At 41.7% G+C, this 18,331-nt stretch overlaps 1 protein-coding gene across 2 annotated transcripts in view; it reads right to left on the bottom strand.

Annotated features, from left to right (window-relative positions):
- The window catches only part of GRM3 (glutamate metabotropic receptor 3), a 117,935-nt gene that overhangs the window by 8,849 nt on the left and 90,755 nt on the right, over positions 1 to 18,331 (bottom strand). For both annotated transcript variants that reach the window (XM_068167934.1, XM_068167924.1), the window contains one exon: positions 3,045 to 4,111. In XM_068167934.1, coding sequence (XP_068024035.1) covers positions 3,045 to 4,111 — 1,067 coding nt within the window. The remainder of the gene's footprint in view (positions 1 to 3,044; positions 4,112 to 18,331) is intronic.

Raw genomic sequence — 18,331 nt, 5'->3', positions numbered from 1 at the left:
GAACTACCTTTTTTCCTTTCTTTTAAAATATGTATTCTTTAACTGATACAATGAAATAAACACCAAGTCTCTGGATATGAGCTCTCACTTTTCTTTGAGAAGCATGAGTCCTAAGTGGTGTTTGTGCTAACAACATCTCAAGCTAGTCAACATGCATTTTTTTTTCATTTCTATTGATTGTGTTTCTAGGGGTGGTTATTGGTGATGCCACTAGTGTTGGTCTACATTGGGATGGCATAGATTAATTCAGAGTCAACATGTAACATTGTATGGAAATGAAATATGAGCTTTTCAATGGAATCTCAGAAGTGTTGACATCTACAAAGGGATTTTAAAAATCCTCCTAACATGTCATAAAAGTATTTAAAAAAAGTGTTAAACACATTTTCTGTCCATTTGCTGGCACTCTTGTTGGCTTATTTGGAACCCTGCATTTATATTAAGTGCCTATAGCTGGTTTTGAAAATCCCACTCAGGAGATAAGGCTGAAAAAATGCTGCTTGAACAATCAAGTCATGCTCTTCCTAGCCATTAGTGTCTGCACTGCCCGCTCATGTGACTGTCTGCACTGACATTACCCTCCTTGTGTCTGTCTTCATGATTACTTTGGGTGTCAGGAGTTGTTCCCTAGTGCAGTCCTTCCTTAAACTTTTCCTTCATTAGCTTCAATCCATTACTTGCCATTCTAATTTTGCCTGAGACTCAATAATCCCCTTCTCTCTTTTTGTTGCCTTGGAATTATTTATAGTCTGTGATCATGTCTCCCTGGGTTTACTCTTGTCTAGACTAAATATATTTATCTCTTTTACCGTCACTCTGCATGCCTTACTACGTTGTTTGTTATCTGTCCTTGTTTTCTTGAGGTTTTTAGCACCTTTCCTAAGCTCAGAAAAATAGTGTTAAATATACTGTTGCAGGGCAGTCATGACAAAAGCATTATTAGATCCATAGATTTACATGATATTTCATGTGCATACTACTGGTAATAATACCACCCTAAATTAAGGGTGGTCAAAGGATATTCTCCTCCACCTGATCTCTGACCCAGCGAGACCACATCTGGAATATTGTGTCCAGTTTTGGGCTCCCCAGTTCAAGAGAGACAAGGAACTTATGGAGAGAGTGTAACAGAGGCCTGCAAAGATGATTGGGGGAAAGGAGCATTTCTCTCAGGAGCAGAGTCTGAGAGACCTGGGGCTCTAGCCTGAAGAAGACAGAGGGGGGATCTTATCAATGCTTGTAAATATCTAAAAGGTGGCAGTCATGAGGATGGGGACAGCCTCTTTTGAGTAGTGCCCTGTGATAAAACAAGGGGCCATGGTCACAAATGAGAGCACAGGAAGTTCCACCTAAGCATATGGAAAAACTTCTTTTCTTTGAGGTTGCTGGAGCACTGGAACAAGCTGCCCAGAGAGGTAGTGGAGTCTCCTTCTCTGGAGACTTTCAAAACCTGCTGCGTATGTTCCTTTGCAAACTACTCTAAGTGAACCTGCCTTATCAGGGGGATTTGACTTGATGATTTCTAGGGGTTGCTTCCAACCCCTATCATTCTACGATTCCATGGTTCTATAATCTACCTTTTTCTGGGCAGAAAGTTGAATTAATTCACTGCAAACTGCTGTAAAGGCCAGCTCCAGCAGTCACTTCTCACATCATAATAGCTGTGAGATTTCCAGTGGAGCAGACCTGAATCTTTTCCTGAGTCAATTTCCTTTTGTCCAAAAAAATGATTTTATTGAACTTGAAGCTTTACAACACTATGTGACAATTTAAAAAAAATAACATTTTTTTAGTGTTTGCTGGTGAAGGCTGGCCAAAATTTTCTGCTCAGTGGTCTGTGTTTTATCCCCTACAAAGTGGAGAAGCAACAAAATGTCTGTAGTCAAGCATATTTGTTGTTTGTTGTTGTTTTTTTCCCCCAAACAACCCTGATTCACAGGAAATTTTGAAACTCATTCCTTATCACTATGAGCCAGCAGTGTGCTCATGCAGACAAGAAGGTGAATCATATCCTAGGCTGCATTGAAGAGGAGTGTGGTCAGCAGGTCAAGAAAGGAAATTCTTCCCCTTTACTCTGCAATTGTGAGACCCCATCTTGAATATTTCATCCAGTTCTGGTGTCCCCATCATAAGAAAGGCACAGAACAGTTGGAGCGAGTCCAGAGGAGGGCCACAAAGATGATTCAAGGCCTGGAATACCTCTGCTGCATGGATAATTGAGGGAGCTGGGGTTGTTCAGCCTAGAGAAGACACTGGGGGGACCTTTGAGCTTCCTTCCAATACCTGAAGGGAACCTACAGGAAAGCTGAAGAAGGACTTTTCATAAGTGTGTCTAGCAACACGACAAGGAGGAATGGTTTGAAGCTGAGGGAGAGTAGGTTTAGACTGGGTTCTAGGAAGCAGTTCTTCAGTATGAGGGTGATGAGACTCTGGAGTAGGCTGCCCAGGAAGGTTGTGGATGCATCTTCCCTGGGGGTGCTCAAGGCCTTGTTGGAAGAGACCTTGAGCAAGTGAGTCTAGTTGACAGGCCTCCCTGGCCATGGTGGGGAAGTTGAAGTAGATGAAGTCTAAGGTACCTTCCAACATAAGCCACTCTAGGATTTAAAGTTCTTTGTTATTCAGGAGAAAATATGGTTGAATGGTAGATTATTTTGTGGAAAGAGACTAGTTAGTTTGTTTTTTAACTTAAGGCCCACTTCTATCAAATAACTCATTATGACTTATTCTAGCTCATGATGTATAAGGTTTTTCTGTTAATACTTCACATACTGATATACCAGTAAAAATATTTAATCCATATGTGATATTTCTATCACAGTCAGACTGGACCTACTTATCCCTTCAATGCTCAGGCTGAAATGACATCCACTTTCTTAAAAATGAACTAAAATTTAGTCACATGCTTAGCTGGACATTAACATTGAAACTGCTTTTTTGCAAGGGATCTGGGGGACAAAACCAGTGAAAGAAGCTTTTAGCAAGTACCAAGGCAGTCCCTTAAAGTGATGGAAACAGTTTATGGCAACAGATATCCAAAGACTTACTCTGTAGTCACTGGATGTCACATAAAATATGGGGAGAAAGGCCAGCCAAATGATGCACGTTGTGTACATTGTGAAACCGATAAACTTGGCTTCGTTGAAGTTCTCTGGACATTTCCTTGTTTTGAAGGCGTATACAGTGCATAAGACCACGAGGACTACGTCATATGTTAAGGAGATTAACATACTGGAATCTTTGACATTGCATTTCAATATGACAGTTTCTCTCTTCTCAGGAAGAGTGTACCGCCTGGTACCAGGGGCCTCCAAGATAAGCCACACGGACACCACCACAATCTGTACCAAGATGAGGCTCAGGCAGATGAAGACCTGAGAACTGGGACTGATGAACTTGGGCCTTTGAGCACCATTCTTTACACCATCAAATATTCTGGCTATGCAGTTCGTTTTTGTCAGAAGGGCAGAGTAGCAGACAGCAAAGGAACTTCCTAGCCCCAAACGACGCAGAGTGCAGATAGCTGGAGAAGGTTTGGCTATGAAGAAGAAAGTCATGCTGTAAGACAGGAAGACCCCGAAGAGCAATATGTAGCACAGTTCACGACCAGAAGCTTTGACCAAGGGGGTATTGTTGTGCTTGATGAACACTGCAATTACCATAAAAGTGCAAATAAAACCCAGGCATGCAATTGTAACAGGACCGATTGCCCAAGCATCTTCCCATTTGATGTAGTCTTCTGGTAGGTCATAACAGCCAGTCAGGTCAGCTGTGGGCCATTTTCCAGGTCCACAGTCTGCACAAGTGAATTCATCAGCCAGGTACTCATAGGTTTCACAGGGAATACAGATCCAACAGCAGACATCTCCTGGTTGCATATTCTTCATCTCGTTAGGAGCACAGGGGTCGCTGCACTGGGAGACAGGGATGGAGCTCCTGGACCAATGGATAGAGTCAACCTCAAGTGACAAGGTTTCAGCCCACTGACCAACCTTCACATACGAGTATCTGCCTCCAGTGTACTGGAAATTGAACACGTTGTATCGTCCTATTCCATCTCCATAGGCATCAAATTTTACCATATTGTCTGCAGCATTGGGAGGGTTGAATGGAGCTGTGAAAAGGAAAGAAAAAATGTTATTTTAAAAGATGTAGATGATTTTTTTCCCATCCCTTTGCTGAGCAGACACCTGACATCTTAGAATAGAATAGAATAGAATAAACCAGGTTGGAAGAGACCTTCAAGATCATCACGTCCAACCTATCACCCAACACCACCCAATCAACTAACCCATGTAACCAAGCACCCTGTCAAGTCTCCTCCTGAACACCTCCAGTGACGGCGACTCCACCACCTCCCCAGGCAGCCCATTCCAATGGGCAATCACTCTCTCCATGTAAAACTTCCTCCTGACCTCCAGCCTGAACTTCCCCTGGCGCAGCCTGAGACTGTGTCCTCTTGTTCTGGTGCTGGCTGCCTGGGAGAAGAGACCAACCTCTGCCTGTTTACAACCCCCCTTCAGGTAGTTGTAGACAGCAATAAGGTCACCCCTGAGTCTCCTCCTCTCCAGGCTAAGCAGCCCCAGCTCCCTCAGCCTCTCCTCATAGGGCTTGTGTTCCAAGTCCCTCACTAACTTCGTTGCCCTTCTCTGGACTCGTTCCAGCAAGTCAACATCCTTCCTAAACTGAGGGGCCCAGAACTGGACACAGTACTCGAGGTGTGGCCTAACCAGTGCAGTGTACAGGGGCAGAATGACCTCCCTGCTCCTGCTGGCCACACTGTTCCTGATGCAGGCCAGGATGCCATTGAATAATAACATTCTTGTTTTGAAGGCGTATACAGTGCATAAGACCACGAGGACTACGTCATATGTTAAGGAGATTAGCATACTGGAATCTTTGACATTGCATTTCAATATGACAGTCTCTCTCTTCTTTTTCACTTTGCTGTGTGAGATATATTTGTGAATGTTAGATTACAAATGTCCTTACTTTTTTTTTGCCCAGGATACAAACAAATTTCCAATTATTCCCCCCCAATATACATGACTGCTATGTTCCACATTTTCTTTTGAAAGAAAGATCTGCTTCTTACTGAGATTCAGCATTGTTTTGTCAAATTCAGCTGCCATGATATAAAGAAATCTAAATGGTCAATTTTGAGGCGAAAAGTCTGGAATGCAGTGGAATAGAGGATTCAGTTTGAAGATGGTTGAGAGGTAACTATAAAGTTCTCAACAATTTCTTACTATGCCTTTTTCAGTTCTTCCTGTGTTATATGAAGTTTTAAATCCCTTTTATTTTGCTTCAGCCTTACCAGTTTCTGATATTTCTTGTTTGGTTAAAAGTTCTCAGGATGTGCTGCTTTGGTCCTGTATCTTGTTTAGGGAATAGATGAAAAAAGCACAAACTGGGTCTGTGACCTTCTGTGAAATCAATATTATAACACTTCCAGCTGGTAAGCTCCAGAGAGTTTTTGTTTTTCTGCCACATGAGGGTTGTGCAGAGAATGAAGAAATATTAAAAATGTAGGAGGAAATTGCATTTACTGCATGATTTATTAGACATTTGCTATAACATCATATGTGAACAGCTTTATAGGCAGGAAGCAAAAGGTTGGGTTTATTTTTTTTGTTGGTGTCTTTTTGTTTGTTTGTTTGGGTTGTTTTGTCATTGATGAACAATTAAGGTGATATCATTCTCCTGTGTCTTTGGTTATAGAAGCTGTTTCACAGTCATGGCTGGAATAAATCACTTTTCCTGCTTCTGTGCCCATATTGTGTTTGACCATGAGCAATATTGTATAAGAATGCAATATCTTCCTCCATTTCAGCCTCCAGATACTTTAGATTTTTTATAGTAGATTTATTTATCTTCTATAAAGCACTGAAGCCAAATTCTTCCACCTTTACTCCTTCGGAATATTACCTTCCTTATTTTGAAGTACTCCTGCTAAGTTTAGTAAAAGGGACAGTGTTTTTTTGGCATGGAAGCCCTAACAGATGCATAACCTGCACCTCTGCATGTGCTGGACTTGGAGCACTTTTCTTTCCCAACTTTATTCTTAGTTTAGGACAAGGCTGGAAGATATTTTTTTTCTCACAGTCTTTTCTCAATTTGAGCCACAACTTTTTCTTATCTCTGCCCTCTTCTTCACTTTACCATCTTCCCGGTGTCAACCTGTGTCGATGACCTGTAAGCTCCTGGCTTGGATAGGAGCACTCTCTGCTGGGTTAGGAACTGGCTGGAGGGCCGAGCCCAGAGAGTGGTGGTGAATGGTGCCACATCCAGCTGGCAGCCAGTCACTTAGTGGTGTCCCCCAGGGATCGGTGCTGGGCCCCATCCCGTTCAATATCTTTATCGATGCAGTGCTACAGGCTGGGGTCAGAATGGCTGGAGAGTGGCCAGGCAGAAAGGTACCTGGAGGTACTGGTTGATAGTAGGCTGAACATGAATCAGTAGTGTGCCCAGGTGGCCAAGAAGGCAAATAGCATCCTGGCCTGTATCAGGAATAGTGTGGCCAGCAGGAGCAGGGAGGTCATTCTGCCTCCGTATTCAGTACTGGTTAGGCCACACCTTGAGTCCTGTGTCCAGTTCTGGGCCCCTCAGTTTAGGAAAGATGTTGAGTTGCTGGAAGGTGTCCAGAGAAAGGCAACAAAGTTGGTGCGGGGTTTGGAGCACAGCTCTGCGAGGAGAGGCTGAGCGAGCTGGGGTTGCTTAGCCTGGAGAAGAGGAGGCTCAGGGGTGACCTTATTGCTCTCTACAACTACCTGAAGGGAAGCTGTAGACAGGCAGAGGTTGGTCTCTTCTCCCAGGCAAGCAGCACGAGAACAAGAGGACACAGTCTCAAACTGTACCAGTGGAGGTTTAGGCTGGAGGTTAGGAGGAAGTTCACAGAAAGAGTTATTTGCCATTGGAATGGGCTGCCCAGGGAGATGGTGGAGTCACCATCACTGGAGGTGTTTAGGAGGAGACTTGATAGGGTGCTTGCTGCCATGGTTTAGTTGATTACATAGTGTTGGATGATAAGTTGGACTCAATCTCAAAGGTCTCTTCCATGCTGGCTAATTCTATTCTATTCTATTCTATTCTATTCTATTCTATTCTATTCTATTCTATTCTATTCTATTCTATTCTATTCTATTCTATTCTATTCTATTCTATTCTAAACTTCAGTGATGTAGAGCCTTGGTTTGCAGGATTTCACTCTAGGTCTGGGTAAGTGAGGAATATGTCAGAGGATTATTTTATGTTTTTTCTTCACTATTGGCATCTCGTTGTATTGCTGTGTAGGTCAACAAGACCTCTGAGAGCACAGAAATGAAAGGCAGCATAACTCTTCCCAAAATGACCAGTCTTCTTGGAAATAACATTCCCTAACAACTAGCTAAATTCAAAATATAGGTCAACCTTAAGCACATTAAGCACGTTCCCTTCTCTCCCTCCTCCTCCTCCTGCACAATGATGAAAGCTCTCTCATCCAGAAGCAACATTAAAGTGAAATCATAATGCAGCACTTAACAGCTCTTCAATAATATGTTGTCATTGGCAGTGTCTTACTTCATTATTCATAATGCTTATACAGATTGTAGAAGCTGTTAACACAGCAGCGCTTTTTTAAGAGCCAATTTATTTTCTTCAGTGTTATACAGGCCAACTCCTGAGGTGTAGTGGCACCAGTGGAGCCACAGGTAAGCAAGATGAACTGCAGACTGGTCACATGGCTTATCTTCTGTCAAATGCACAACCTCAAGTGCACAGGTACCCCAGTGTAAGTTACGTAGTATCACAGAATCATAGAATGGCTTATGTTGGAAGGGAACTTAGAGATCATCTACTCTAACCTCCCCATTATGCGCAGGGAGGTCTCTCAACTAGACTTGGATGCTCAAGGTGTCATCCAACCTGAGCTTGAACACCTGGAGGAAAGAGGCATTCACAACCTCCCTGGGCAGCCTATTCCAGAGGCCCACCACCCTCGTACTGAAGAAGTTCTTCCTAAGATCCATTCTTCTTCATTTGAAGGAATGTGATTTGTTTTCCTCTATTAGCAGCCACTAAAAATGAATATTTGATCACCCTAGAGCACAGCTTCCAAGACAAGATATTAGCAGGTGAAGATGTTTATTACTTTACATAGCAAAATTATATAGTTTATCAGAAGGCACATGTGTCACATCTTAATTGATTATTTTCTACTGGCATGCATGTAATTAAGGCATACAATAGGTTAAAATAACAAAACAATATTCTAACACATCCAACCAAATTCTGCCAAATTTCTCACTTCAGTTACAGGATGCTTACATTCTTTTCTAGGTCAGAGAGCAAACAAACCTTCTCTAATTTGAGCAAAGCCATTTCCCTCTTTCTCTCACTCAGTTACTGATAAGATGTGCTTTCCTAACTCAAGGGCAAAACATAGCTGTTCCAAAGCTATTCAAAAACAACTCTTCTCCTACATCAAACCATTCCCTCTTTTCCTATTGCTAGACATCCTTATGAAAATTCCCTCTCCAGCCTTTCTGTAGGATCCCTTCAGATATTGGAAGGTAGCTATAAGGTCCCCCTGGAGTCTTGTCTTGTCTAGCCTGACCAACCCAAGCTCCCCCAGCCCTTGGATCATCTTTGCAGCCTTCCTCTGGACTTGATCCAATGTCTCTGTGTCTTTCTTATGATGGGGACACCAGAACTGGATGCAATATTCAAGGTGGGGTCTCACAAGAGCAGAGTAAAGGGGCAGAATCACCTATCTTGCTCTGCTGGCCACACTCCCTTTCATGCATCCTAGGATACAATTTGCCTTCTGGGCTGCATGATCATACTGCTGGCTCATGGTGACCTTCTCATCAATCAATATACCCAAGCCTCTTTCTTCAGAGCTACTCTTAACCCACTCTGCACCCAGCTTGTATTTGTGTCTGGGAATGGTTCGATGCAGATGGAGGACCTTGCACTTCAACTTGTTGAGCTTCATGAACTTCCAGGAAATAGTTCCTCCATGTAACGCGTTCAACAACTTAGTTCTGATGGAATATTCATGATTTAAATAAAGTATTTGCCTGGGACTTTGCAGGCAAGTCTGGAATGCAAAGCAGGCACTCTCACATATAGTTATCTTGAAGCTCAGTACTGTCTTCCATGTGGTTATTCCCACACTACAAATCTGAAGAAAAGATATTTGTAGGGCAATATGTTTTATGTCAACCACAGCTTGTTGCTTGAAACATTCATTTTTAGTGGCTGCTAATAGAGGAAAATAAATCACATTCCTTCAAATGAAGAGGATGAAATCTTTTAGCCAAACAATGATGCATTCGATTATAGTATGGTGAGCCAAAGCCTACAAATGAGCACACTGGATGGCAGCAATTAATATACCTACCAATTACATACAAAATCACTAAGGCATTTTAGTTTGTTTATCAACATATTCTAGATCCTGTGGAAGCCCTTCCAAAAAGTAATTTTTGTTTAGAAAATAAAATGCAGTGATAATTATACAACTAAAATGTTTATAGGGAAGAATATAATATTGTAAGAAAACCGGCCTTTATGTTTTAAAGTAAAAATAGCAATATTTGCATATTGGTTGAAGATTTTCCCAGGTCATGTCATAAATCATTTTAAGAATTTATTGTTATTTTTTTTTCTGCAGGTGCATTTCAGCTTTGAGAGTAAACCTACAGTCTTTATAACAGGTAATTCTGGCAAGTCTCTTTCACGGTTGTAGCTAAACTGGCTTGGATTTATCCCTTGAGAGATGAGACACAAGATTCTCTGGGTCTACCCGTGCTGTTAGCTAAGAAGCTGTCTGAATGGCAAGAGCAGCTTTGTTTCCTGTGAGTAGTATCTTTGAATCTTCTCCTCCCCTTGCAGTTCACAAAATAAATTACCCTTATGTAAAGCAGTTGCCCAGAAGAAATTCCATAATAGAAGTTATGAAGGAGAAGAAAGGGTAATTAAAAGTGACATAAAGATAAACCAGCAATACTTGGTGCTCCAGCTTGCAGAAGTTCAGCAATGAAGATACAATACATTAATGAGATCAGGAGAAACAGGTGTACAGAGTGAAGAATACAGTAACCTATGGAGGCAGTCCACCTTTTTCTTTCCGTGTGGCTTGCCCTAGGTGATCCTGCTTTGGCAGGGGAAGTGGACTTGATATCCAGAAGTCCCTTCCAACCCCTACTATTCTATGATTTTATGAAGTATGTGCTTTTGTGCTCTTAGAAACAGTTTTGGACACCTCAATACAGGAAAGATGTTGAGCTGCTGGATCGAGTACAGAGGAGGGTAATGAAGCTGGTGAAGGGCCTGGAGAATAAATCTTATGAGGAATGACTGAAGGAGCTGGGGCTGTTTAGTTTGGAGAAGAGGAGGCTGAGGGGAGACCTCATTGCTCTCTACAACTACCTGAAAGGATGTTGTAGAGAGACTGGTGCTGGTCTCTTACAGGTGATTAGTGATAGAATATGAGGGAATGGCCTCAAGCTATGACTGGGTAGGTTTAGACTGGACATTAGGAAGAAGTTTTTCACAGAAAGAGTGGTCAGGCACTGGAATGTGCTGCCCAGGGAGGTGGTTGAGTCAGCAACCCTGGATGTATTTAAAGGTTGTTTGGATGTGGTGCTTGGGGATATGGTTTAGGGGTGAACCTTGTAGAGCAGGGTTATTGGTTGGACTTGGTGATCCTGATGGTCTTTTCCACCCTGAATGTTTCTGAGATTCTATGATTCTGTACTGCTTCCATTTGGAAATCTGTAATTTTTGGTGCCACTGATGGACAGCTCTTGGTGACATGAAAGAATTCAGAAAGAAAGTTCTGAAGGGGGTATTTATTTTATTTATTTTTTTTTTTAAACCTTATTTTTAACCTTCTAATTCTGCATATTTGCTCAGCTGGGTGAAAAATACAGAGGATTTTTTTTTTTTTTTTTTTTTTAAGCAGATGAGGAAAAGAAAACAGGTTTAATCCTATTTATGCACTGGGAAACTTTGAGAGACAGAACAGCCTAGGAAAAGATGAGCTCCATCTTAAATGGCTTGGAATCAGACAGGGTTTTGTTTGCCAGCAAAATCTTTGGGCCAGAAAGCATATCTTGCATACAGTCTTGCACGTGTCTGGTGCAGAGATGAGAGTGTATAGATGTCTTATAGTAAATATCAGAAACACTTCCAGATAGGAATGAAGACAGGCAGGCCTACATCTGAGAATATCCTTCACATCCAATAAAAAAGGCATCCGTTCTACCCTTGCAAAGTGCATTCTTTCAAAACAAGGTACAGATCAGAGCACAGCTCACTAGCTAGGAGGCAATTCCTTAATAGCAAGGCTTGATGAAAGCTCTGCAGTTTTTCAGTTTGGCAGTTTGAAAAGCTGTGGGATTTTGTGTGGTTTGGAAAGAAATGTAAAAAGAACTATTATGTGCACCAAAGGCACCTTCTTCAATAGCTTGCTAGGCCCATAGACTTTCATCAAATAGACTATAAGGGGATCATGTTTAAAAAGAAATGCAAATGTGAATAAGAAACAGGCTGGAGTTTCTGAAAAGTTGAGTAAAGCCTCCCTAGATTCACTAGATGGTGCTGCAAAAACTCTGACCTTCTGATTTAAGAATGAAAATCAAGACATTTGTTTATGTAATGGAAAAAAAACCCAAACATTTTAATGCTTCCTACTCCTTTCTGTTACATTTCCTGGGCAATACCTTTTTAAAGTACTGTAAGGATTGCCTTGAAGATAATATAACAGGATGTAGTGTGTTTGTCCACCAAACATGTCTGTGTATATAATGACTGAACAGTGTCACAAGGAACATGTTTATATTTTAATTTTCTTGTACTTTTAGCTAGATATGGTTTGTTGAGGTCAAAGTGACTTATTTTTGCTTGGCTGAACATTCAGATTGAGTAATGGAGACCTGATACACTCACTCTAGCTTCTATCTCAGCATAACGCAGCTGGTTTCACACTTAATTGGCAGAAGGGACATAGAAATACAGCAACTTAAAAGTTAATACAGGGAAAGCTCAGAGTGAAGTGTCAATAGATTGCACATTTGCACAATTATTAAATAATGAGCAAACTTAAAATATCAGTCTTTTCACAGTCACTGATATTTTTCAGTCAACTCCTTCACTGCCATTTCTGGATGTATTTGGGTCATATCTAGTATTGCTTCATTCCATTCAAGGAATGAATGAGGCTGTTTAATCTGGTACAAATGTAATTTCTGAGTTTAGGTCTACAGATTTTCCATTGAACTTTATGGTCTGTCTCTCAGATGAGAAACTCAACTGCTGTAGGGAATTTTAACACAGGCCATTAACCCCCCAAATGTTTGCAGTAGTCAGAGACAGAAATGTTTCTCCAGGCCTAGTTGCAAAGATCTATGGCATGGGTATCTGCATATAAACTAGGTATCCAAGGATTCTGTCCTACAGAAGTGAATGGGTATTTCTAGGATTTACCTTAGAGTAGTACCTGGATTCTACCTTCTTTTTCCTACTGACCATCATGAATATGACTAAGATACATCTATAATATATGTGTCTGAAGTTAGATGAAAGGAGTATCACCAAGGTTTGGAGTATGCAGGCTCGCAGTAGGAGCACCAAGTCATAGCCTCTTGTACAAGCTCTCTGCAATGTACTGCAAAGGTGTGTCTCTTGCAAGCTGTCAGCATGGGCTGCTGTGAGGCTATTGGATAGAGCAGGCCAGGAGAAAAGTAATGTGGATGATGGCAAAATGAACAAAGAAGGGCCTGAAAGATTAGAACAACTATTTTAACTTGTCATTCTCCTCAGCCTGGCTGAACACAGATCTCCCTATCTACCTTTCCTATGAATCACTTGTCTGAAGCACAATGGTTTAAATTTTCAGGTGTGTGCTGTCCTCTTGTTGTGTGGCCCTTGGGCTTATGTGTAGTCTTTAGAACTTGGGGAGTAAGAATGAGACAATAAGTTACTGTCCTGGTTTAAGACAGCCTGCTCTCAGAAGCAAGATTACTCTCCCTTCTACCCCTTGATTGGGAGGGAAAGTAACACGAAAAGCCCTGGGTTGACATAAGGAGTTTAATGGAAATAATATAATGTGCAATTACCTTAGCCTATTTTGCAGCAAAAGAAGAAGCAGCAGCAGAACCCAGTGACAAAATGACCCCTTTATCCCCCAAGCCCACAGCCTGCCCTTAAGAAAAGGCCAACCCCCCAACACCAGGAACCGAAAGCAGCAACCAGAAACCTCTCAATGTTACAATTTGAACTTGAAGACTTTGCTCTTGACAATGCTTTTATTTCAAAGCTGGCATAAGGTCAGCACAGTATCAAACATCCATCAGCAGATTCAACTGAAGCCATGGCAGTTACATGTGTTCAAGGACATGATGAAATCACTCTTATTTTTAAAGAAAATTTAAGGAAATAAAATGGAATTTCTAATTTCTTAGTTCATAGTTTCATAGTTTCATAGTTTCATAGTTTCATAGTTTCATAGTTTCATAGTTTCATAGTTTCATAGTTTCATTCAGGGTTGGAAGGGACCACAAGGATCATCTAGTTCCAACCCCCCTGCCATGGGCAGGGACACCCCACACTAGATCAGGCTGGACAGAGCCTCATCCAGCCTGCTCTTAAACACCCCCAGGGACGGGGCCTCAACCACCTCCCTGGACAACCCATTCCAGGGTTTCACCACTCTCATGGTGAAGAGCCTTCTCCTCACATCTAGCCTGAATCTCCCCACCTCCAGCTTCATTCCATTCCCCCTAGTCCTATCACTACCTGAGATCCTGAGAAGTCCTTCCCCAGCCTTCCTGTAGGCCTCCTTCAGATACTGGAAGGCCACAATTAGGTCACCTCGGAGCCTTCTCTTCTGCAGACTGAACAGCCCCAACTCCTTCAGTCTGTCCTCATAGGAGAGGTGCTCCAGCCCTCTGATCATCCTTGTGGCCCTGCTCTGGACACGTTCCAGCACCTCCACATCCCTCTTGTAATAGGGGCTCCAGAACTGGACACAGTACTCCAGGTGGGGTCTCACCAGGGCTGAGTAGAGGGGGAGGATCACCTCCCTCGACCTGCTAGCCACACTTCTCCTGATGCAGACCAGGATCTGATTGGCTTTGCGGGCTGCAAATGCACATTGAGAGCTCATGTTGAGCTTTTTGTCCACCAGCACCCCCAAGTCTCTCTCTTCAGGGCTACTTTCCAGCCAGTCACTGCCCAGCCTGGATTTGTGCCTGGGGTTGCCTCGACCCAGATGCAGGACCCTGCACTTGCTCTTATTGAACTTCATGAGGTTGGCTTGTGCCCACCTCTCCAGCCTGTCAAGGTCCCTCTGGATGGCCTCCCTTCCCTCCAGCGTGTCTGCTGCACCACACAGCTTGGTGTCATCAGCAAACTTGCTGAGGGTGCACTCAATGCCACTATCCATGTCACCCACAAAGATGTTGAACAAGACAGGTCCCAGGACTGATCCCTGAGGGACTCCACTTGTCACTGGCCTCCACTGGGACATGGAGCCATTGACAGCCACTCTTTGGGTGCGGCCATCAAGCCAGTTCCTTATCCTTCTAGTGGTCCACCCATCAAACCCATGTGTCACCAGTTTGGAGACCAGGATGTGGTGTGGGACAGTGTCGAAGGCTTTGCTCAGGTCCAGGTAAATGACATCAGTTGCTCGCCCCTCATCTATTCATTTTGTCACCTGCTCATAGAAGGCCACCAGGTTGGTCAGGCAGGATTTGCCCTTGGCAAAGCCATGCTGACTGTTCCAAATCACCTCTTCACTATTCTTTTGAGTGAGTAGTGACTCCAGGAGGATCTGCTCCATGATCTTTCCAGGCACAGAGGTGAGACTGACTGGCCTGTAGTTCCCTGGTTCCTCCTTCTTACCCTTTTTGAAGATGGGGGCAATGTTTCCCCTTTTCCAGTCTGTGGGGACTTCACCAGATTGCCATGACTTTTGAAGGACATGGATTTAGAGACATGGAAGGCAGAAAGCATGCCAGTGTTTTGTAGTCTATTTCTTCTTAAAAGTACAAAACATATTGTTTGAAATCAAGAAAAATTCTTTAATTTCTTTAGTTAAGATTGCATGATTCCAACTTGAAAATAAATCAAACATTCATGGAAAAGGTGTTTTTCTTTATTTAATAGATCTGCTAGATTGATAATTTCTATGAATGATTGGTGAGATTCCTATATAGCAATTCCTTTGATATAATTCTTTTAATTCAAAATTATCTACTTTAGGAAATGTCTGACATTAACATTAAGTTTGCAGTTACAAAGGAGATTAAACCATGACTTTAAACTACCTAACTCCTCCCGCAGGCCAAGTAGTCACTTTGGAAACAAAAGCAATGGAAACTTATTCTGCTAAAGAAGAATTACAGCCAATGCTAGGGTGATGACACAAAAGATTGGGAGCTGGATCTCTAGGTTCTGGGCTGGCTTTGTTTTTTTTTTAAATGCTTTGTTCTGAGGTAAGAATGAGTTGGCTGGTGAGTTTCTGCCAGTTGCTGGACAGCTGAACGTTAACACTGCTTCTGAGCTTGAGATTTTGTCTGGTATCTCCTACCAATCTTGAAGTAATAAGTTCCCTGTGTCTGGTTTGAAGGATGAGGGACATTCTCATTTAACCCCAGCGTTGGGTTAATCCTCTCTTTTCAATACATCCAGAGTGCAGCTGCAAGAGCTCAAAGCCGCGTTTTAATTTTGCTAAAACTCACTTTTGGACTAAGTGAGGGATTTGGTTATGTCACAGGGACATGAATCTTACTCCTTTTGGAGGCCACATTGTGCTAATTCCACCCCCAGACTACATGTAGCAACTGATGGCTAGAGAAGTTTTAAATACCTAATAACATTTCTTTGTCATTCTTTGTCAGCCTGAAGGAAATATGAAGAGATTCAGCTATTAAATTAAAAGAAGTTGGTTAAAACATCCTCTCCTCTGTGGGGACTTGAGGGTTAGAGAGGTGTTTCTAGATAGTGCTCTGAATAATTTAGTTAGATAGTTTTTCCTTAGAGATCAGAACAAAATGAACCATGAAACAGACCCTCTGGCTGTTATTTCCTAATTGGCTTGATATGAAGACACCCTCAAATCAGATGGGCTAACATAGATTTAGTTACTTACAAAGCAATACTACTGTCTAGGAGTAATGACACTGTAACTGTGATGGTCTAAGATATGAGAGATTTCAAGCCCATAGGAAAGGAAACATTTTTTATTAGGCTGGTATATAGATGAAAGAAGGTCACGAGCTCTCAGAACAAGGTCACTTCATTAGGTCACTCTCATTAGGTCATCAGAAAAATTGTTCAAGAAATTTGACCTTCAATTATTTTGGAAGAACAGATCTGCTTGAAGTTCGGTGTATCAGGTGTTTATTTCCTCCTGGAAATTCAAGTTCAGTTTGCAAACAGCCTCATTACTATCCATTTGAAGAGTAATTGCTGAGAGCTTTTTGTTCACTTCTTTAAAAGTGTATAGTTTAAAACCATAAGGCCTGATCAAGATTCATGACAAGACACAGCAAAAAGATGTTATGCCACAGCTCCTCTGCTTCTTCCCGCCACCTCCCCAGATATGTGGGCAGTTTAATAAAGGTATTGCTGCTTCCTACAAGTCTTGTGAGTCTATGCTATTATTTTTCTTAAGAAGCTGCTGAAAACTCTCAGCAAATCACCCTGCAAATTACTAATAATGGGGTAATTTGCAAAATGAAATTGTATTTCCAGTAGGAAAATAAAACCATAAGTAGTGAATTCTGAGAGCATCTTTTTAAAATAACTGAAGTTCAAATGTATTGAACATTCTGTGGGAAAAAAAAAAAGGAGTTGTAGGATGCTTCAGTGCTGGAATAAATTAAAAAATGCTACAGTGAAACACACAGAGGAATCAGTATGCTCCAGCATATTATGCAGCTCAGTTACGACACTGCTGGCATAACGCTGGAGGAAGACAAAGCTGGAAATGTAGATGTTTCACACATCTCATGGTGCAAGATTTTGGAGTGGACCAGTTTTCTCTGAGAAAATAATATGAAAAAAGTAGTTTACATTCCTTTAACATAAACTTAATTACAGTGTCTATATTGGAAGTTTAGTTTTCTTACACAGCTGCTATAGTCAGTGGAGGGAAAAAAAAAGCTTCCAAAGTGGGCTTTAGCTAAAATGAGTTGCCCTCAAGAAGATGGATATCTTCTTCCATCAGTATAGTTCTCCAGTTACTAGATTACAAAGTAAGTTGTGTCAAAGAAGAAACATAGAATCACAGAATGGTCTGGGTTGGAAGGGCCCTCCAAAGGTCATCTAGTCCAACCCCTCCACAGTAAGCAGAGGCATCCTCAACTAGATCAGATATGAGAGCTGTGTACATTTTGGCCACTGATGGAGAAATCAATGTTTTCAGTAAGGCCTAACACATATATTAAATGATACTCATCTTTCTTTGAGAAAGTTTGAGTCTGTATTTTCTTTTTAACTCATTTCCATATAATAATGAAATGGGTATAAATGCATAACTACAAAAAGGACGGGTTAAGTCAGTATTTAATAGAATATACTTCATTTATGACCAAGTGCGGAGTCAGTCAATCAAGAGGTGAAAGTGGGCTACTCACAACAATGACTTTCAATGAAAAGAGTGAAATAAAGGGTAAAAACTCCTGCCTTTTAAACCTATTCATGCATATCACACACCAGCTGCAAAGGTAGCATGTCATCCCTCCCAATATCATCAAGTGTTCACTGGTGTGTATTATCCTACAACATGAAAACTGCATGTCCTATTAATATTTGCAAATTCCTCTGCTCTCAAGAAGAAAAGATAAGGCTGAGAGCACAGAATTATTTTTGCTAATGTTTTGCTCCACTGAATCAGTTTAGCAGCAGTCACAGCAATCACTGGACCTCAGGGGAAATGTAAAATGAAAATGTTGATTTATTTGCCTGTTTAATGGTAGAAGCAGAGACACATTGATAGGCTTAAACTGATAAAGTGTTTCAGAGATCTAGAAAGGACATTAGCAGCATTGCCTCAAACCTCCATCTGACTTGGGATATTTTCTTCTCTAAAGAGTCTTTCAAGATAAGCTTTTTAATCTTTCAGTTCCTGGACCATTGACTAACCATTAGCTATTTGTTCAAATGTGCAAATGTAAGAGAGGAAGTTTAACAATTTTTTTCAGCACATTTTTGTCAGTTCCCAATAGCAGCTCCATAGAATGGCACATTCACTACTGTCTGGTGGAAATTCATTCTGGAACAGCAGGCCAGTCTCTGGTACCAAGCTGGCATCACGACCGTGGAGCAGTGATCAGCT

Source organism: Melanerpes formicivorus, unplaced genomic scaffold, assembly GCF_026170545.1.
Source record: "Melanerpes formicivorus ecotype bairdi unplaced genomic scaffold, bMelFor1.0.p_v2 SCAF_3, whole genome shotgun sequence".
Classification (NCBI taxonomy): Eukaryota; Metazoa; Chordata; class Aves; order Piciformes; family Picidae; genus Melanerpes; species Melanerpes formicivorus.
The sequence above is the reverse complement of the archived record's forward strand: the minus strand, read 5'-3'. Positions and strand labels throughout refer to the sequence as shown.